At 40.7% G+C, this 22,716-nt stretch overlaps 2 protein-coding genes across 2 annotated transcripts in view; one reads left to right on the top strand and one right to left on the bottom strand.

Annotated features, from left to right (window-relative positions):
- The window catches only part of cenpp (centromere protein P), a gene marked incomplete at its 5' end in the record, with an annotated part of 77,647 nt that overhangs the window by 10,083 nt on the left and 44,848 nt on the right, over positions 1 to 22,716 (top strand). The gene's annotated exons all lie outside the window — the stretch shown is intronic.
- On the bottom strand, positions 395 to 7,828 carry ogna (osteoglycin, paralog a; the record flags this gene model as incomplete). Its single annotated transcript, XM_079218654.1, has 6 exons — positions 395 to 2,469; positions 2,647 to 2,739; positions 3,565 to 3,767; positions 4,570 to 4,734; positions 5,389 to 5,449; positions 7,673 to 7,828. The coding sequence occupies 6 exons, from the start codon at positions 7,826 to 7,828 to the stop codon at positions 2,299 to 2,301; spliced, it is 849 nt and encodes a 282-aa protein (XP_079074780.1). The 3' UTR covers positions 395 to 2,298.

Genomic DNA, 22,716 nt, shown 5'->3' with positions numbered 1-22,716 from the left:
ATCTTCCATGTTCTCTGGGAGACAAACATTATTACAAACATGTCTTTCTCTACTGCCATTTCTTTATCGGCACACGTGTATTCACTGATCCCAACATGAGGCACCTTCAGTGTCGTTTCTGCAAGGATCACCTGCAGGGCTTGGATATAACATGTGGATGTTGGAGCTGTGGTTTAAATGGCCACTTTAGACTGGGGTTGAATTTATATACAACTCACCTGTTTAAATGATATTAATTAATTAATTAATTAATCCATTATTACTGCCATAGCCACTGCCAAAAACGCCTTTTCTGAAGTTTTCTAGCTGTACTTTGGGCTAGATATCAAGAACAATATTCGTTACATGTGAAGCAGGCTCCAACAGCAATAATTCCAAACACATTCTCAACATATATCTTAATTAAAGTTTAACTTTATTGAAATATCTTAAAAACATTGCCATGTCACATACACCTCTTCCTGTACACCACTGTCTTATTCACATCAGTAATAATTTATAAGTCATCTTTATTACTGGAAGGTAAGAGTTGGGGACACAAGCAAGACATTTTAAAAGCAGACAAAATACAAAAGGAGTAACTTTCACATTACTATAGTTCATAGATACATTGTTTCCCAGTTCACTTCAACCCGGAGTCTATAAATTAAAAAATAAAGTGGAGCTAAGTCACAAAATGCTGAAGAAAGCCCGTAGATGAACAAGTCTACATGGCCATTGACCTTTTTATAGAGAGGCATTTTAATGGAGTAATAAAAGTGGAATAAATTCACACAATAGCCGAACAAAACCCAGAGAGTTGTGTTCATTTCTAGTTGTTTTCTGCGAGAAACGTGTATCCAGGCTGTCTTTGTATGCCAGGACATCTAGTGTGTATCAGCTGGAATCTACAGTCTGAAAAACTCAAAGCAACATATGATGTATGAGAAATGTTAATTATGCTCTCAGACAATTTCCTTTAAGTGCCATTTCAGAAACTTTTCACTGTCACGTGACGAGGTTATTTTGGAGACTTAAGTACTTGATACCTGCATGATCATTTTGTTTTGTATGACTGAGATGACTTAAATGTCGTTTTAAACTTACTGCAGCATCTTCTATCTTATTGTCTCCAAGAAAATATGAACTAAAATATGAACCTAAAACAAATATTGGAATGTTGTTTACCCAAAAAACATCTAAAATGGTCAAATCTTTTACATTTTCATTCAGTTGTGGCAATAAGTCAGGTAAAACCTGTGTTTTCAAAGTGTTTTCTAACGGTATGTGTTAGCCTACAATTTTAGTCTGTAAATTGAAAAGTGAAGCATGCAACAACATTAATACACACAATCAAAAACTGCACTTCAGTCATGTATTCTTTCACGGACGTCTGTCCTAATGAAACTCCTGATGACCCACAATGTAATATTCTAAAACATTGTTTAATTATGAATAAAACCTTGAAATGAGAGCTTTTACTTTAGTATAAGATAATTGTTTTGGACAGCAAAATTGCCAAAGAAGCTTTTAGAAATAACTTGAATTTAATAAAAAAAAAAGTCTTTAGTACTTATTGTTACGAAGTCTATTTTAAAATGTGTTTCACAAAAAGTTTGAACACATTTTCCTGTTGTGTTTTGTGTGTGTGTTCAAAGTCACGAGCAGTTTGTTTTGTTTCATTCATGAAGGTAGTAGTGCAGCGTCAGGTCAAAATGAAACGGCACACTGGACTCTGGTTGTAGAGGTGTTGCCTCTTCCTACTCATTTCAAGGGTCACTTCAGTTCCACACCGGCGAAAAGACCTTCAGAAGGCTCTTTTTATGAACAGGTGGTCAGATCCATTTTCAAGGCTTCATTATGCTTCAAACCAAGATCTTGTCCAATTTATTAACAGCCTTTCAGTGAGGACTTTCGTAACCAGTAGAAATGCAGATTTTTGACGTGCTCAGACAAACCAGTTTGAGTCCTTCATGACGTTTCTCACTAATTCATGTGACTGTAGCTCTTTACAACTTGTGTGTAACTTCCTGCAAAATTTTAAATGGCTGGAACTTCTCCCCAATCGGTAGAACTGAAAAAGACCGGAGTAAAGAAACTCCCTTAATTCTACACCTTCTGTCCAGTGAACGGTTTCATTTTGACCTGACAATGTCACAAACGGTTTGTAGGTTTGCTGAAGTAAAAACATTGACACTTTTATCCCTGCCATGGGACCAGCACCCCAAAATCCAGAACGTCAAGGTATCCCCCTAGCACTTTGTTGTGGGAAAACTGCTCCATTAGCAACAAAGGGGCTACAGTAAAGTTTCTGCCTCCTCAGCGATACCGTCCGACAGGCAGTACCGTCATACAGGTGAAGCTGTCGGGGTGCTTGGACAGCACCACGGGGTTGCCGTCCATACGGACCTCACTGAGGCTAGGTCGTAGGTAGTAGGTGTCGTTGGACCTGCAGAAGGTGTTTATGTTGACCTCAGTGATGTTGTTGTTCTGGAAGAAATAGAAACAATGTCAATGTCAGAGTGAATCTTGGCTGGTAGAGTCACAATCCTCAGGTCCAGGTGTAATATTGACTAATCTCACTCACAACGTTCTTGCAAAAAAACATTGTAGGATCAATAGTTTCTGACGTCCATTTATTTGCGTATATTTTAGCAAGATTCAAACCTGTAGATGTAAGATCCGAACACTGTCTGGGATGTGTGGAACAGCTTCCATCTGGTTGTCAGCCAGGTACAGGTTGGCCAGCATGGTCATTTTCTGTTGGGGAAACAAATTCACACCATGGGAAACCCTGTAGATTCAGTTGATTTGTTATTATCTGTCCTATTCCTGTGTAGGAAGTAACAAATATAAGCGTATTTGCAAATATGTACAGCATGCCTGGCTATAAACCAGATATTCTTCAGGAGTTATGGGGATCTGTTAACCCTTTGGGAAATATGCTTCATAGTTTTCTTTTTGTGATTGAAATTGTCTGTACATTGAGTGCTAAGCTGGAGTGAGGATGTGGTAAATACTCGCATAAACAGATATTTTGTGAATTTAGGGAGAGTTGTGAGTGGCATCTATTTCTTGCTGAACACCAGGTGAGGGGAGTGTGTACAGCTTCCTGTTGTGGTGTGGTCCCATTGTGGCTGCAGAGACCCAAACCTGTGCTCACGACAGTATCTGGAAACACGATAGCTGGAGCTGCTGCACAGATGTACTGTCAACATCTCATGTCACTCTTGGGACAAAGTAAATAAGCGTATTTCCCAAAATGTTGACCTATCTATTAAGGGCTGACCCCTCTGGGTCAATTCGTCGACTAATGGGTGGTTTTGTTTGTAGACGACTATGATCTTTAAACCTTTTTGGACTAATTTCAAAGACGCTTATAAACACATCTCTGGTAAACGGAATATTTAAAAATAAATTTTACAGATCGGTCCATCATATCGTCAATGTCAATTTATCGATGAGTCAATAATATTTGCACAGAGAAGAAATTCCCATGATGCATCACAGGGTTTGGACAGCCCGCATTGGTAGTCATTTTTATATTTCTAATTGAACCAAATTGAGAGCGGTGACTGTGTTTACCTTGAAGGTGTTAGCTTTGACACCCTTGGTTTTGAGGAGGTTATAGTTGGCGTTGAAAGATTTGAGTTTGGCAGGAAGCATCGGAAGTTTGACCAGTTTGTTCTCGGCCAGAGACAATTCCTCCAGCAGGGTTAGCTTAGAGAACGCCCCGTCTTCAATCGCTGAGATCATGTTCCCAGTCAGGTCAATCCTCTTGAGAGTCACTGTTGATGAATGTAAAAAAAATCAGGTAGTGCAGCTGTAGCCATTTTATCCGTCTCACTTTCTTTTGCTGTTGTACCGTCAAATCAATAAGGGATGTCAACAGTTAACTCTTAATTGTTTTTTGACCGGTTACACATTTCAGTTCCATTTCAAAAACTGTGGCCGCCAAACGGTGGGGAAATTAACCGGCTATAGAGCTACAGAGCTGCTGGTCGCAGATAAAAACACAGCGTACACTGACAACCGCTGGTCACTAGTCGCAGCACTTGCAGGTTTGAGCTTTCTGTGGGTGAACTGGCTGTTTCTTCCCTGTTTAACAAAGCTGGTACAGACATCCGTCCAAATCTTCCTCCAGTATTATTGTCCCTCTGCAGACGATTGTCCGGCAAAAAGATGTCTTGTATCGTAGTTGTAAAGAAAACATATAACATATAACCAGCTAAATTATTCGATCAAGACCCGATTGACAAAACACTGGATCCTACATTACCCATAATGCATTTCAATTGTGTTCTTTCGTTAGACCCTCCCTGCCTAATAATAAACACCCACGTCTTTGAAACGCCACACCTCCAGTTCATAATGCAGGCTAATAAGTGGTTCATCTTTTATAAATTGGTAGTCTCCAAGACCAAGCTGAGATAACCCTGATGACACATGATACACATGTTTTTTTTTTAAATAATACAATTTGATAGAAATTAGATAGAAAAACATTTGCTTTCAGTCTCTGACGGCACGGCTGGACAAACATGGCTGAGCAACAAAATATCTCGTGATGGAAACAGTTTCCAGACTCACCGATTTCAGCAAAATCTTTGGTGCGGATCTTTTTGATCTTGTTGAAGCGGGCATACAGGTAGGCCGTCTCTTTAGGCAAGGTGGGGACGCTGGTGATTTCTGGAGTGACCTCCTCACAGTACACTGAACCAGTCAGACACACACACAGCAGGCAGGTGGGCAGGTCTGCAACACAAGGGCACAACACGAACATCAAGCCTTCTTCAGAATAAGTTGTAGTCGCAGCAGTGCACCTCTAATAATCAACCGTTGATCCAGCTCCATTTGATTCAGACTCGGGCCGCAACTAACTGGCAGCATTTTACATCTCGAGTCTCCTCGGTTCCTGGTCTCCTTTCAGACGCTCTGATCAATTAGACTAGATTAGTGTTCGTGGAACACCACGATACCAGTCAAATGTATGTGTAGATGCATTTGACGTGACATGATTATCTTCCATAAGCACGTTTTTCATAGGTTATGATTTGACCCTCTTACCCTCACTTATTCTGGTTCCTTTCAGAACCTAAAACGGGTATCAAGGCAGGGCATGAGTTCCCCAAATCCTACAGATGTGGTCTTTTATATTATGAACCACACTTTGGAGGTAACCCACCAAGCTATTGTATTTGCTGTTTTCCAACATGTGCTTCTGGGTTAAAACGAAGCACAACCCTGTTTAACTTCTGCAGTTTTTCTTGCGTCTTTCCCAGACCTTCAAACCTTTAGCAGACGGACTCAAAGCATCTCAAACAAAGTTGGCCATCGGTTTTAAACTTCCCCTTTCAATTCAATTGGATGTTCTTGTATGTCCACAAGGTAAACACGAGTTTCTCTCACCAGCGTCTCTTCCCTCTTCGATTGGGCTGTCATCAGGTTCATCAGCAAGAGGCAGCGCCCTCTGCAACAGAAAACACGGCCTGTTCAAACAGTGGCCAGCTCGTTTAACATTGACACGGCCAGGGTTGGGAGGTCCGGTTTAAAAATATGCTAACACATCACAAGTTTTTCGTAGAAACCAAATGAGGATAAAAAGCTTCAGCATGGAGTGTCTTTGTTTAACATGTCTCTGTTATTACCGTTGTAGTGTCACAACTGTGCAAGATGCAGTCATGAAACTGTACAGGTGTGTAGTTGAGATCTAAATACAGTCAGAGTTGAGATGGGTGTCGTCTGAGCTGAGTGAGGGAAGAAGTTGTAAAGGGACCATTGGTCCAATTTTGCATTGTGGCTGGTGTGATTCTATCTAGGATTAATTGTAAACGGTGAAGGTGATAATTGAGCGTCTGAATCATTGGACAACAAGAACTTCAGTCTGTTAGAGAAACTGTTGGATCTAATAACTTAAGGCTTAGTGGGCATTCAGACCATAAACACCACTGTTAATAAAAACATAGTGTGTGTGTGTGTGTGTGTGTGTGTGTGTGTGTGTGTGTGTGTGTGTGTGTGTGTGTGTGTGTGTGTGTGTGTGTGTGTGTGTGTGTGTGTGTGTGTGTGTGTGTGTGTGTGTGTGCACGTATCAATGAGTTTAAAGGTTTATCAACACCAAAACACTGTATAGCAGTTTGATCCACTATGGACCAAAACTGCTGAACTCAGGGCAATAATACCTTTATCACCCGTTTACACAATCTCCAGATTATCAGTAGAATTGCACCAGTCATGTGTCAAAGTCATCTACCAGGAATGTGTGCTGTGATTGGCCAATGCAGCACATTGTTGTTGATGATATTTCCACACAGCGGTCTGATCGATATGAATGAGGAGGCTGCGATTTGTGGCGGTTCTGCTGTCGGTCTGAACACGGACTCCATTCAGTGTCCTCATTATCAACACACTCACTGTGGCTCCAAGGCTGAATGGGCTGGCAGAGCTTTATATTTCACAGCTGGCTACTTGCTAACAACTGACCACCACTGTTACTGGTGCGCCGCAGTGTTGAAGAAATAATTAATTTTTCTTTTGACTTGTTGATTTCAATTGACAGTGTTCTTCCTGGTTTTCTTCTATTGTTGATGAGTAGCCATACCTGGTCATTGGTTTCAAGGTTTTGTGCATTCTTAGTCTCTGACACCAAGCGCCTTTAGAGCCTCTTGGGGTGTGATACCGTTCAATTGCCTCCATCAGCCTGAGGAGTTTTGGATGTCTGGACAGTAAACTAACTGCTAATGAAGGAAAGAACCCTGAAGGAATCCTTCATCACCGTGCGTCTAATGGTCGGTCAGTTTGTCCTCTATCATCAGGGTCTGTGTTCAGCCCCCTCCAGTTGCTGTAACCAATGAAAGTATGCTTCCATCCTCGACCCTGCTCCTCAATGATGTGGTTAACTGTAGCAGCAGAAGTCTCTGAAAGGACTGGAGCTGACAGGCTTGTATGAAGTCCAGATGGTCCCAGATTAAGTTTTACTCATTAAAGATGAGTAGAATTCTCATAGTCACATTCACTCATACTTTTTTATTTCCCTCTCATGCTCTGGATTATTTCAGCTTTTTTTTGTGTTTCCCAAAGGATAAAGCAGACCAGACTTTGGTTTTGGTTTGCCCAAATATTTCTTGAAGAGGTTAGTGTGGTTAGTTGACGACTAGTGTGGTTGCTTCAGGGTTCTGTATCTGGTGGGAGAACTGTGTGTCTGTGTGTCTGTGTGTCTGTGTGTGTGTGTGTGTGGTACTGAACTGACAGTTTCTGTCAGCAAGTAGAAGACAAATTAATCGACTAAACCATGAGATCTATTACTAGCTTTGAGAATAATGTGCCTGGGTCTGATTATAAATATTACCAGCTATCAAGCATGGTTTAATTTCCCCTGGAGGGTCAGTACATTTAAATGTGATATCTATCTTGTCCCTTTTTTGTTTATCGGTCTGAATTGTCTCATCTTACTCTGTCAGCAGAATTTCTCTTATCAGAGAACATTAGTCCGGTCTGCCCAAAATCAATCTCTGTGCTTAACTGGAGCAGATGTTTGTTTTTAATTCTATACACAGCATCACATATTTTCATTTGACATTAGACAACAAATTACCTTATTTTTTTGAATAACATTTTGTTATTCAAGCATATTTTAAATAAAATGCATGCAAACATATTTGGCAGAAAAGCATGACCCAAATAATGAAGTTCTTACCCTGGCCCTCCTTGATTTCAAATGGTCAATGAAGTATCCGTTCAGCTCCCCGCCAGGTAGAGATCCCGGCATCAGCTGTGAGTCCTGGTCAAACCTCCTGGCCGAGGCTGCCACCAGCCAGGGCACCAGCACACAGGTGAATACGAGAGCCTTCATGCTGTCCAAAGCAGTGTGACGCCGACACCTCCGCTCGTCTCTCAGCCTGAGTTTGAGTCAGCAGCTGCTCTATGCTACAAGGCCCTGTTGGGATGTGTCAAATGACTGTATTTAAAGGCTGAACCAGTAGCTTCCAGCAGACTCTTCAAGCCGATTTATAGAGCCGAACACTTAACCCTTCCCTGACCACCCACCATCCATCTGCAGAGAGAGAGAGAGAGAGAGAGAGAGAGAGAGAGAGAGAGAGAGAGACGGAGACACAGACAGGATTTACAAAAAGAGGCACATATGGAAAAAGACAAAGAGTCAAAGAAAGAATAAAGTGTCTTTTTTTTTTTTCTTCTTCTGTTAAACGTCCCCCTAAGTATGTACAGGGGGGAAAAACTGCAGAGACAGCAGAAAGTTGACAACCACAGCGTGAGTGTGTTTTGTCAGGAGGAATGTCTGTGGTCTCTGCCCGGCCGCTCAGTAATGACTCGTAATAAGCAACCTATCTTTCATTAGGCTGGATTAGTGTTTCTTCTTTTAGCTCCACTGGCTCTGTTTTTCTCTCGGCCGATGGTCAGACAAACACATTTAGCGGCCGTTAGACAGACACTGATTATAGGTTAGCTTTACTTTGGACTGACCGATAGTCAAATCTGCTTTGCTCTCTGGACGACGGCTCCTCAGAGCGACTGTGGTTTCAGGTTGATGTTACTCTGCTGTGGCCTCATTTTAAATTATCAACCAATAAAGCTTGTTTAGGGAAAAGCGATTATAATTTATTTCGCTATAATAGAGCGCTGCAGAAAGGAGTCCTAACTCGTAAATGAGTTATAGCTATTTTGTAGTCCCGGCTTCCTCGTCTCAGTCAGTGGCTTTTTTTAATGGTTTTTGGTTAGATGTCTGAAGTAAGGTCTGTGGTTAACACAAGCTTAAGAGATTTACGTAGTAAATACCCTCTCTTGTGAATTCTGAAACGTTTATGTGCCTTGAAAAAGGCGGTTGCTATCATCACGCTGGCTAATCCGTCTTCACAGCCTCGTTGTAAATACGCGTGATCATGCGGCCTAGCTTGTTTATTGGCTAATGTTAGCTTTTTACTTTTGCCGACTGCATTCACACTTGTGGAGATTATCTTGCTGAACCAAACGGGTAAGTGTCATAAACTGCTGTTTGTCACAGCGCTTATTTACTGCAATAAAGCCAAATCCCATTGGCTTTATGACGAGGGAACCAGTGCAATGCTAACTTTGGGTTGGTTGACAAACATACGTCATCAGGTCAGCACTCTGAGGATGGTACAATGCAATGTGCAGACAGTTACAGTTGTATAAAATCAAACTGAAGAGACTGTTTTTATTTAAGATGTTGGATGTGTGAGAGCACTCTCCACCATCATCAAAACACCAAACGAGGGAATATATTTTGGAAGAATGGTGTTGATTCTTCCAGTTGTTTCTCAGATTTGTAGACTCTATGACAAGGAACAATAATAGTTTTGAATTCGATGTGACCCCATTGATTAACAAACTCATTTCACACATCTCCCCAAAAGCACCCGGCATTGTAGGCTAGTTTTTATTACTTTCTCTTATTACTTGCACTGCTCCACTCTTACAACAATGTATGTTGACATGTAAACACATTACCAGTTTGCTTGAAATTACATTAAATTCAGGCAGATACATTGGTTTCTATTGATTGGTTTGCAAAAAACTAACCCCTCCCCCCCATGGAAATCGATTTATGTCCGACTGAAGATGGAAAACGAAGTAAAACGAGTTGCCAACTCTGTCTATCAGACGAGGTGTGGAGGCTCATGGTGGAACGACGGCTGTCTTTCATTTGTCTCTCATCTGTAAGTGAAATTCTAGGAGGACATTTCTGACTGGTCATGGGTGTAAACGGGTTCTATGCACAGATTTTAAGTTTGTCTTCATCCACCTCGCAGTTGTCTGAGTTTTCCATTGATTGGCTATCGAAGCATTCGGGATTGTATGCATGGACCGACCCATGCTTCACTGTACTTGTGACTACGTTTTAAATAAACCAACTGAAGACTCTGTTCCTGAGGCTGGAGCCAGAACCGTCTAGAAGCAGCGTTTGGTGTCCTCACTGCTTCCTTCCTGATGTTAATGCGTCTTGAATGAGAACGTTAAGATGCTGCTTATTTTCTGCTTTCTAATTCGGTGGTAAAATCCTTGAGGCCTACTAGCTGTATTCTGGTATAAGCGTTTCAAATTAACTTCACACAAATGACCAATAGTAAAACCGTACTATTAAAAACACTTCTGAATAAACTTTCTCACGCTTGCGGCGACACGCTACTTCTTTTCAATATTAATGTTTGAACAAAGAATGATGTGTTTGGAAGTAGTGAGCATTGGACTGGATAAATGAGACGTGGATTATACTTCACAAGTTGTGTTTAATATTGTTGTTAACGTGGCCCCAATTAACTTTAGTTGACTGCAGAGTCGCTGCAAAGGCATGCAAGGAAAGACAAAGGTATCTTCAAGAATTGAAGGAAGCACTGGGTGAGTGATTGCTGTAAAAATGGTTGTTTTGTGGGTGAAGCGTTCCTTTTTAAGATGGCAGGAAAAGGTGAACAGGTTCTCAGTGGTCTGAGTGAACTTTAACCAGATCAATGATCCCTGCAAGATATTTTGAGTACATTTTGGACAAGTCAACCGTTCATCTCTTTAATTATTTATTTATTTATTTTGCACAATTCAAACAATAAAACAAAAAATCCTAACATAAAATGAATATCACAGTGCAGGAAGAGACAAAAAGCCAACTGGGCTTATTTGAAGCCTCCACCCATATAATATTTAAAATGTTACAAAATTACAAACATAAATTGAAATATGCATAAGAACGACAACAAAAGGAAGAAAGAAGAGAAAGAAAAATAATGTAATCAAGTCTGTGTGAGCGTGAAAGTCAGCATGGCTTGTGTGTATTCAGGGATTTTGGATTAAACTAAATTAATGCATCTCTATAGTTTAATTTGTATCAGACCTCTACAGCCTCACGTTTTGAAAGAGTTATGGAGTGCGGTAGAGGCAATAACAATAAATAACAGCTGATAGGATCAACATGTAAAAAAACATGCCAGAAATTAATCAGAATCAGAATTACTGGAATTGGAAAAAGAGAAATTGCTATGGGAAATGTTTCCAGAGCAGAAAGGCCAATAGTTTCTAAGTAATAAAAAATGAAGACTGTACACTCAGTCTATTCAACAGCTGTTGAGGTCCAGCTGTTCTTGGGTTGATTTCAACCTTGGTCATCAAATCAGAGAGATGTTGGGCTTCCCCAGAGCACTTCTATAAAATGTGATAGTTTTGTTTTTTAGGTGTTGTCCCAAGACATGGTGAAATGACAAGAGACAGTACTGCTCTATAAACAAGCAAAGCGAAAAGAGTAAAGACTGAGGTTCAACAGTTAAATAGAAAACATGTGACTATTTCGGCCTTCAAGAGGAGAGGAAAAAGAAGGGGGCCCAGATATAAACATCCAAGGAACACGAGCCCAGACTGTTACAGGTGTGTTAGCAATTATGAACACCTTTAAACTTTTATCTGGGAAAAGGGCCAGCAACTGGAGAATGTTTTTTCTGTCACTAATTTTCTAAACCAGAGTTTTTGACTGTCAGGGTGGTTTCATTGGTATTCCACTGCACAATAAAGCAAGTCAATGAGGAAAGCCACCCACAACAAACAGAACGCACATTATTCCTGTCATGTTGACTCGCTCTCAATGTTTTTTACAAGCTTGGAATTTGATAGTCTTTGTGTTTTTGTACCAAAATAGAGAAGGACTTAATGAAAATGGTGCTTTGTTCATTCAAGATGCAATGTACTCGTAAAAGGCAAAGAAAAGGAAGAAAAGTGCTAAATATCTGGAGATGAATACATGAGGTGATGATCTTTTTAAATTCTGTATTGTTTACGTTAACGTTAAATAGCTTGCCGTCTTCTTACTCTTCACTTCACACATTTCTTTGAAGGTCACCAATGATCAATTGATCATTGATCCGGGGCGACTGTGGCTCAGTCGTGAGCAGGGTCGTCCTTCAATCAGAGGATCGGCGGTTCGATCCCCGGCTCCGCTAGCCCATATCGTTGTGTCCTTGAGCAAGACACTTAACCCTAAATTGCTCCTGTAGCTGCGCCTACGGTGTATGAATGGTTGATAATCCTGATGTGGCACCTTGCATGGTAGCTCCTCTCGTCAGTGTGTGAATGGGTGAATGATGTCATGTAGTGTTGAAGCGTCTTGAGTGGTCGGAAGACTTTTACCAGCAGCAACTCGACCAGCCGAATGGCGGTAGGAATCCTGTCGCCCACCGTCTTGTGTGTCCTCCAATACAAACAAAATGGGCACCCATTCATAAAGACATTGCTCTTCTTGCGCTGATCGTGGTCCATAACTCCAGAGAGGCACCTGTTTTTAAAGCATCGGTATGTTTTTAATAAAAGAAAAGTATGACAGTCACAGTTTACAAAGCGATCGGCTCGCTGTGCAAAGGTATGAAAGGTGGTCTAGGTTTGAACTTCTCTCTCAAGCTCTTTGATCCGCCACACAGCTAACTGCCACTTTTCATGTGGACAACGCCATGAATTCTTTCAACGAGAGACTGTCTGGTGTGTGCTGATATCTTCATTTGTACAAACAGTCACATCATGCCCCGCTCCGATTGGTGACCGATCAGAACCGGTAGAAACTCTTTATCCGTGAGACGTGACCGATGTCGCAGTGTCAACGCTAGTTAGTTTGAAACACCATGACTAAGATCTTTACCCTCGTTCCATCGACACTCCTTGAGCCGCTCGTCAGAAATTCAACAGACGAGCATAACCAAGCAAACTCATGTCGTTTTAATAATAAATAATGAGTCTGATTTCATGCTGCTAAAGTGACACGATGACAGGAGTTTGTAACCTTGATCAGCCAGTCGTCTGCAACTCTTCATCAAACAGCTCGTTGTTGCTGCTCCTTCTTGTTCCTTCACTCTTCACAATATTTAAAACTGATCCAAGTCTTGTTTTCATAGATGCACGTTTGATGAACGATCGCAATCGGTCTGAAACTCTGGTGAATACGTCACGTTTTTAATGCGACTGTTTCACAATAAAAGCCACCCCAAGTTTTGGCAGTTAAAGGCTGTTAATGTAAAATGGCGGCAGCAGGAAATGTTCTAATTTACGAACTAACCTCTCAGCCCAGTTTAATCCAGACATCCGTCATCTTTAACTATAGTGCAATTACCTGACGCACCTGATTCTTTTTGACTCCTTCATTATGTCAGTTTATTTACTTATTTCAGTAGAAAGAAGGAAATGAAAGAATAGTTGTATCTTTTGGTGATTTGATCAGATGAAGCAGCACATTGTGTAACATAAGTACTGTATCACATCAGTGTTTCTGTTCCATTAGGACACTCTTCTACTTTCTAGTCATGTCGCCCTCATACGTACAGCTTAAAGTTAATCTTTGAGGGCTTACAGTCTGTACGACATATCATATGTCCTCATCCTCTTGGTCCGGTTTGCATTAAACTCCACACAAAGAAATGATACCATACAAATACTTCCTTATGCTAACAAGGACGGTTTGAGTCTTAAAGTGCTAAACAGGAAACTTTATAAAACCAGTTGATTTGTTCCAGAGTTGTAATCACTAACGTCCCCTGCTCTAAAGCCGCCACTTTTCCCTCATGTAGCCACGCTCATCAAAACGCTTTTTTCTGGTCTGTTTCTTCTGACGGCTGCAGTCGACGTGACGGTTAGCTGGGCTTCAGGGTGACAGGTGTAAGTGAGCGGTACGTAACGGTAGACTGAAGCCAGGCGAGACAAAACAACATACAGTACGTCAGTGAATTTACTCCACACACACACACACACACACACACACACACACACACACACACACACACACCATTTGACTGCAGTAGCTCTCGATGGACCACCTGGCTAGGCATTAAACAACCTTGGTCTGCATGGGTCTGGCTGACAACTGACATGATGTACTGACCCACCGCTGGGAGCTGTGTGTTAGTTATGTAATGAGAGTTACATGTTTTTCAAATGAAATGGTTGAAAAGAAAACTATTACCTTCAATTCCCTCCACATTACATACTGCAGGTCTACTCTTTTTCACCTCTTTTCCTTCCGCTTTATCTTTTGGACGTTAAACTCTATTCTTTCGTCCAATTTACTGTTGAAGTGAGTCTTTTTCCTGATGCCGAGCTTTGGCTCAAATACTGGCATCAAGCCTTGGAATTCAGTCCCAGAGGATCCGAGGACGACCTGATGATTCAAGCAGAACAACTGTGGCCTCCGCATGGAGACCATTACTTTGTTTTATTAGAAACAACAGGTTAGTTTTCAATTCCAACAACATTTTCATGTTATTTTTCCAGAGCGCAGCTGCTAAAGATGAGGCTATGTGGTTTTTCTGGACATCTTAATTAATTATGACTGGTTTAGATGTAACTTAAGGCCCATTCCTATATAAATATCATACTATAACCATTTTAGAAGTAGGGGAATTCTAACTATCTATGCAGGTTTTGTACTCTGACTAAATTAAATCAGCTCATTTGTTTGGTGTGTATTTTATCACCGTGTCGCTGTATTGAAGACTATTGTCGAGCTGCTGCTGGAAACAGGATGGTTCCTGTTGTCAGAGCCAGATGTAGAGCAGATGTTGGGGATGTATGAAGAGGAAGGCCGGGCTTTAGAAGCTTTGCTGTTGCACATACGGCCTTGTCATGCTACACAAGTTGTTCTCTGTAAGACAGCTGATGGATTTCTGTGAGGTTGAAACCAGTGTAGGTACAGGATGGCTCAATGTCAGTGCTGGACTGGAGCATGTTTTCCATTACCTCCCAATGAGTTTGATATGACTGTGATCCGCCACAGTGTTGAAGAAAATCAACATGCCGAGTTGACAGTGTAGTCTTTCCTGTTTTCTTGGGTTGTATGCTCCGTTCAAGGCCTTCATTTGCCTTCCGGAGTAATTTGCTCCTTTTTGTCCAGGCCAAAGAGAGTCCTCTCAGTCTCAGGGTAGACGTCCAGTTCGCTTCACCTCTCGTTAGTTCATGGTTTCTACTTCTCAGAATTCATCAAGAGCCATTGGCTTCAGCTGTGGTGAATTACAGAGGATCTTTGGTTCATATCATGTTCTGGACATCTCGGGATCTGCTTTTTGTGTGTAGCTGCTGACTGTTTATTATTAAAGCTCTTCATGGTTCACTGAGCCTCTGAGCTCTTATTCCAGCATGAGGTTTACTGTCAGCTCTTTACCCCAACAAAACAGGAGGAGGGTCTTTCAGTGGGTTTCACCAGAGGTTAGTGGGATGGGTGGCCAAGTCTTTGGTCTGTGGTTATTGTTGTTGGTGCGTAGATCTAAGGAACTTAAATGTTCATATACTGAAATCCAAAGTCCAACTTTAACTAAAATTGGCAAAATGCAGGGTCAAAATAAACCCTCATTGGTCCTCTTTTGAACTTCCTGTAAACACTGTTTATCCACCTCTCAAAAAGTGTTTAACCAGATCCCCTGGGGTGTTCATGTGTTTTCGTTTGGTTAATAGGCTCTCACACTTGTAACTCTTAGGATTGCTGTGTCCTTTTTCAGGACCGTGGTATGTTCATGTGAGCGAAGAACAGTCGTTTACCTCCAACACCCAGTCGTGCTGGGCAGACGGCAGAAGTAATATTCAAACCCTCAGCACTGAAGGCAGCAAACGCATACATTATTTGGTCTGACATACAGGAGAGAGGTAGTTGAATAAACACAATGAAAGTCTACCAGCTCTTACATGGAGCTGCTTCTCTAATCTATATTGTTTTATGTTGGACAAAAAAAGTACCTCTCAGGTGCTTCGGCGATCAGGGCTCATATTTATCAAACGTCTCATAGTTAGTAACTCAAACATTCTCGGAGATGCATGTTTGGCGCTATTCTTAGGAAAACATTTTCTAAGGTTTCTCAACTAGTGAGATAACTCAAGAGAACTCCAGAGTTATAATATATCGTTATTAAATTAAAGTTTATGTATTCATTGTTGCATATTTTTGCACAATGTTGTCTCAAGGTCAGAGTCAAGGGTCAGTAGTTCATACAACCAGTTATACCGTGTTTAAAGTCTGGACGAACTTGAAATCTCATACCAAACAGATCTACCAATATTTGGTGTTGTCACCTTCTAATTGGAGCTGTTGAATAACTGGATAACACACAGGAATATAAATGGCTGTTGAATAACTAGCTAACTGAATGAACGAGTCACACATGATTATAAATGGTTGCTCATCCTGCATTAAAGACAGTAGCACCCAACCTAAGATGCCTGTTCTTATTGAAAATCAGTTTGATTAGGCTCATCAACCATCTGAGAGGATAGAAAACACATGGACATAGTGGATTAGCAACTGTCACTGATTTGTTTGACAGAAAATACATTCCCAGCTAAATAACAGGATTTTACATTCTTGAGATTTTGCAAATAAAGCAAGTGCTTTTGTTCCTTCTGATCAAACCTTTTATCGTATCACTGTCTTGTGTCGGCAGTGTTGGTGTCTTGATGGTGGTCTCTGTCGGTTGGTACTCAACACGAGACCGGCTCTGATTAGACTGTCAGCTGAGACATGACAGTTTGGACTAAACCAGTATGAGACATGTGGAGATTATTACTGGCTGACTGGGTTCCAGTGTGCGGTGGTATTGGACAGTTTTTCTCTGTTCTCTGATGACTCCTGGATTTGTTATCCCAGCATTCCTGGCCTTTTTACTTCTCCCAGACAGCTGAACGTTGGCTCAGAAGTAATTCATGCTGAATTTGAATCTGTTGGAATTGTAAATATCAGTCGTTATAGTTATTATAGCGACCCCCACTGGTGTTTGAAGTTTCAGTGATTCATTGTATCTTCAGGCCGTCTGTCCCCAGCTGAGCATTTATCATCGTACTTACAGCTTGAAGGCACTTTGTGTGACTTGGAGGGAGCTCAGAATCATCACGTGTTTAAGATAAGATAAAATAAAATAAAATAATCCTTTATTAGTCCCACAGCGGGGACATTTGCAGGATTACAGCAGCATAGTGGACAGTGCAAACAAACAAACATGGGAAATGCATTTAAATAGGAGTTCTTTTAACTTTTTAACATTTTAATTTAAAAGAATCAATTAATGATGATTTAGCCTGTGCTATTTGTCTTCAGTCTGTTAATATAAGTGAATGCTCCATCATCAAATACTGCAGAATACGGTTTGTCTCGTCTCTACAGCTTGTTAACATTGTCTGTGCTCCTCATTAAAACTAATGAGTCCAAGTGAGAACAAGTGCAGTTTGATGAACTCATTTGTGGGATTGTTTCGGACAGTTGTTCACTAATGACCACTGGATTTGTTATCCAGACATTCCGGCTGTTTGATTACGACTTTCATTTTTTATTTTTTGGCAACAACTTTGCCCTCATGCAAACAAGAAATATAATCATGCAAAAATGTTTGTTGTCTACTCTTGAGAATGAAAATGTTGTCCAGTGTGTTTAGTAATGTAATAATACAATGATTGTAACTGATGCACAGCGCCCCTGTAGTACGATAGCCTGTGTCTCCAAACACAAAGGCCTTGTTCAGATATCAGTCTGCTTTCACAATGTTTAATCATCTGTTGTTGGAAAACTATTTGTTTCCACCTCTAAACTCCAGTCAGCGCTTTCTTCAGTCCTCAAGGATCCTTAAAGTCTAGACTGTTCATGACTGATAAAAAAATAATGTCTGATTCCATATGTTATTGTTTTCAGTGTTGACCAGAGCCGTATATTTGGCTCCCTTTGGCAGCAAGCCCTCCCATCCATAGTCTTTTATATGCTTTGCTGGATGTTTGAGTGGTCGGGCGACCGAGATCTTTCCACTGAAGTTATTCTGGCCTTTCTGTGACATTTCATTTTACTTTTGCCTTTGATGCTTTAAACTGTAATCTTTGTCTTAGAATTTCGAAGGTCATGATTGTATTTTGATTAATCACGCATCCCTTCGTTCAAGAAAGTCATGTAAGTCGTCTTATTCTAGGATGATTCAATATTATCTTTTCAATGAGCATCTATATAATGCCTAATTTATACTGCATGGTTTGCCTCGACTCGACCAGTTTCTTTTCTCTTTAGTTTCCGTTTTCAGCTGATCGCTGTAAGGATGTAGAATTTACCTTTTGACCAGAAGCTTGACTAAATACAGTTGTTTGAAGGAGATGTTTTACCAACAATATGAAAGAGAGATTAGAGAAAATAACCACTATATATGGTGAGAAGAAGGTAAAAGGATAACATTGAGCATTTTTTGGATAGGCCTACATTTTCCATTACAGACAGGTAAGTTTGGCTTCGATAGGCTCTGTAATGCACATCATCTACGTTTCAGAGAGATACTCAGAATAATAATTTGTAAAGGTGATTCATGCAGCAGGAAGTTGATTATTTAATGCTTAATCAATTCAGGTTTAGAAACACTACATTTATTTTCTGTTATCAGTGGATCATTTTCTGTAAGAGGTAAATTCAGTTCTGCAGAGTGGTGTGGTGGCGTCCGTGAATCACACCGTTGACCAAATGGATACCATCTAGTCACCAAGCTTTAGCAACACCTGTTTCACAAATTATTGGATTTTCCTCTGCTACTTTTCAGTGTGACGACGCACCAACTCTTGTTGTCTGTTTTTAAATGTTTGCCTGCTTAGTGCTGGGTTTCAGACACCTGCTTAGTAGGGGTCGGGGGAAAATCGATACAGCATATTATCGCGATATTTTGCGTGCCGATATTGTATCGATACAAGGAAGCCAAGTATCGATCTTTTATTATATCAATTAGAAACTTTTTGGTCCTTGACTATTACAATCATCTGCTTTTTCAGCCTACTGGATGGTGTTGTGTTGTTTCCTAGTGAGGTCAGCAGAGGTCCCGGATCAAAGTTGTTAAAAACAAAAATGGAGACATCGGAGAAAGAAATTAGAAATGCGCCGTCTGCGTATAAATCAAACGTCTGGACTTCCTGTCTCTCGTAGCGCCGCTGCTCGCACAGCTGTTGCGTAACACACAGGACAATTTTTGTGACACGACGCTGGTCAAAGACATAAAAAAAAAGCATAAATCAAACCGGCTACTGGCACTCTAGTAGCGCCGCAAGCGGCCGTCATCCCAACGCAGTTCCTGGAGAAGTCGGTAAAATTCACCGAGCTGTGTGTTATGACAGTGTTGGTCAGTTTGTCTGCTTGACAATCCCATTTTGCTGCAATACAGATTATTAAAGTGAGATGAAAAGACTGAAAACTTTACCTTCTTAGATAAAATATGTTGACAAAGTTTTCCTTTGGGGAAAATTTGCGATTGAAAAAAGGTAATATATCGCAATACTCAATATATCGCAGTATCGTAATAATATCGTATCGTGGGACCTCTGGTGATTCCCACCCCTCCTGCTTTGTGCACTATATAAAATATGAAAAATGGCCGTCACAATTTGCTGAAGCCTAAAATGATGTGTCTTGTTTTGACTGGCCCAGACAATCTACTAGCTCAAGACAAAGAAAAGAAGTAAAACCTCACAATTGGGAAGCTGAAATAACAGAATGTTTGGACATAACTGCTTGACAATTGGCACAAAGAATTAGTCGATTCTCAAAACTGTACTTAAAGTTGTTTCTTTTGTCTATTTTAATTTAGCCTCAGGTTTTTTTGGGGCAGACTGGTGTTCAGTACAGCATTGGCCTCTAAAAACGGTTCAGTATTTACATTTTGTTTTCAGTGGATGAATCATACTCGGAACAGTAGCCTACTCTGTCTTCTCCCTCCTACAGTTACAGTTCATCTATATTTTTGTTTGTGGTTAAAGTCAATGCGTTTTTCATGTGTTTGTGGAGGCAGGGGAATTCTGGGAAGTTCCCATGTTAATGTAATTATGTCTGTTTTAATAGGACATTGTGGTCATGAATGTTTCCCTCTGTGCTAATTGTGATGAGGAGAACACGCTGTCTCCTCAGCTGAAGACTCCATCTGGATAAAATCTCTCTTTATTGGGCTGCTCTTCAAAAGTTCTTGCTTTAAAATCGCTACTGGCTAAAATAACGTCGTCTGTGATTCTGGCTATGACCGTCTGTCTGTCTTTGCGTCTTTTAATAATGCTACAGCATACAATTAACACACATTTTAATGCAGTTTTGTCCTTAAAGTTAACACCAGAACCCTCAGTTTTATGCAGTTACTGTTACTTGGAGTAGACGAGAGCACACATCAGATGTAATGCTTAATTTACTTAATATGGTAATTGTTGTTGGCACCACTTAGTCGCCTGCAGCAGAAGCTTGTGGTTGTTCGGTGTTTATTTCTGAAGAATCTTCTACCAAGATAGAAGTTATCCAGACACTGTTATTGATGATGTTGTTATGTGACCATGTTCGTGTGATACAGCCAACTTCCATCAGTAAATCATTTTTGCTTTATGCTATAATTAGCAATAATTAGGTGAGTTTAAGCGGACAAACAGGGCTGCTGCGATGGCTGACAATGCGTTAACGCCAATATTTTAAAGGTGCAACATACATAATTCAGCGGCAAACAACTAGTTGGTATGTAAATGTATAGTGGAGGAAAATGTATTGGGATTAATAAATTAATTGGTAAAATAGTTGATAGATTAATTGAAAAAATTGTCGTTATTGGCAACCCTAAAGACGAACGTCAGCTAGTTCCTCAATAATGCTCCATATCTGTAACTGTTTTCTGACAATGAATTACAGTCAACTTACTTACTGAGTGTGAAGTTAACCAGTTACATCGTAGCATTAATTTACACTCCAACCAAAGATAAAATCTGTGTTAGTCTGAGTAAAGCGGCTGGTTTTATGTCCATGAAATTTCACACTTTTCATAATTCTCAGCATGTTATTTATCTGAATAAAAGAACCATAATTAATTGACTGACTGTATAAACAATTTAAAAAGATTCAGCTGGCTTTGTTTTTATTAGTTTACAGATATTTGTTTTTATTTTCTACTTTCATTTAACTATTTTGATGCTGCCAGATACATCTAGACTCTGTTTCACACACACACACACACACACACACACACACACACACACACACACACACACACACACACACACACACACACACACACACACACACCTACACACACACATTAATCATAGTGCAGGTTTTTCCGCTCCAGAGCCAGACAGCAGTTGGCTCGTCGTCCTCATTTGCTCATTTTTCATGTCAGTCTTTTCCCCACGGAAAGCATCACTGCTGGGATTCTCTCTCATGAACAAACAGGCCTTTCAGTCTTTGCCTCTAAACATTTTTAATTTCACTGGCCTCATTTGGTCTTTGGCACTGCTCTGGATGAGTTGGTGGTGTTTGTTTCAGTTGTGTGTGTGTTTGTGTGTGTTTTTGGACAGTGATGGTGTGTTGAGTGAGCGCTAACGGACTAAATGTCCAATTTTCCTCAGCTTTTGAGAGTGTTCTGCTGTGATTTTGGCATCCTGAAGAGTGTGATTTTTGCTTTGAAAGCTGTCTGCAGCACTCTGAGGAGACTTTGTACCTCATTAGTTGTTTGCTTTTGTTTGCAATAACCCGGCAGGATTTGGTTCTCACTGAAGAACCACGATGATGTGCTGGTTGAGATCTTGTTGAGCTGATGATCTGTGACACGTGATGACACTGGGGGCAGCCTTTCACATGCTATCTTGCACTTGGTTATTGTTGCAACATTGTGAGAAAGTCTTGGTTAGTTTAGGTAAGAAAACTACTTGGTAAGGGTTAAAATATGTGTTACTTGAAATACGGATGCACTGTCATTGATGCTATGTAACGTCCTCAGTCAAAATATCTCAACTACCCAGGTGGAAACCTCTGGGTCTGAAAGTGGAAGAGCCTTAGACTTGCATTCTTCCTAATGGCCATAATGGGGCGACTCCTCTGGTTGCAAAAATAAATCTGATTGTCTAGAAGTCTGTGAGAAAATGACTCGGTAAACACTGTTCTTTCCTGCTATAAGTCTCTGTAGTTTTTGGCAACAAACCTACTTGGTTAGCTTTAGAAAAATAAGATTTGTGTTCAAATAAATCTTTTCTTGTAATAGCCCTGAAGGCGAGGCTAGGGTTTGTGTTGTTAAAGCTGATGACGGCATCTTGACCCACTGTGTGCAAGTACACACCGTTTGCTGCGTCAGCATGTTTGCCGTAGTTGGTACTGTCAGCGCTGTCAGGCCTTAAGTCACTGAGAGCCAATCAATACGCTCCTGATCTCGTATTGTGCACCATTGTGTGGAGAGGTGATGGCAAACTGGTTTGGAATTGAGCATTTTAAAATCCACTGGTCACTGGTGCTCATTAACACGGCTCAGCGGGCGGCCATGCTGCTCCACCCACAGACTGTGGACGTAGTCATCGGGACGTCACCCGTTGGTTTGGGGACTAATTTTTTGAAGCCCTGATTTGGAGTTTTGGCCGTCGGCAACCAGTGAAAGCGTCCCCTGCTTTATGGTCTGTTTGACTCTAAATGACCATCATTTACTAAATGAACATCATGCTGTATTGAAGAAGACTTGAAACTAGAGATTGAGACATAAACTCATGTTTACAATGTTTACTTTGAGAATAAATCAAGAGAGAAGTAGAGTCATTTTATCATAGACTTCTATACAACCAGAGGAGTCGCCCCCTGCTGGTACTTGAACATTGGCTTAACCTTTCAGAACCGGAGGTTGCTGCCTTGAATGAACCAGAAACCTTTCTAAATTTACCGCACGGCGCAGATTCTATTGTTCTGATGGTACGCTAGTTCAAATCGTCTTGATATCCCTGTAGGAAAAAACTATTGTTATT

The sequence above is a fragment of the Taurulus bubalis genome (genome assembly GCF_910589615.1).
Source record: "Taurulus bubalis genome assembly, chromosome: 5".
Classification (NCBI taxonomy): Eukaryota; Metazoa; Chordata; class Actinopteri; order Perciformes; family Cottidae; genus Taurulus; species Taurulus bubalis.
Note: the sequence above shows the minus strand (reverse complement) of the source record. Positions and strands in the feature narration are given on the sequence as shown.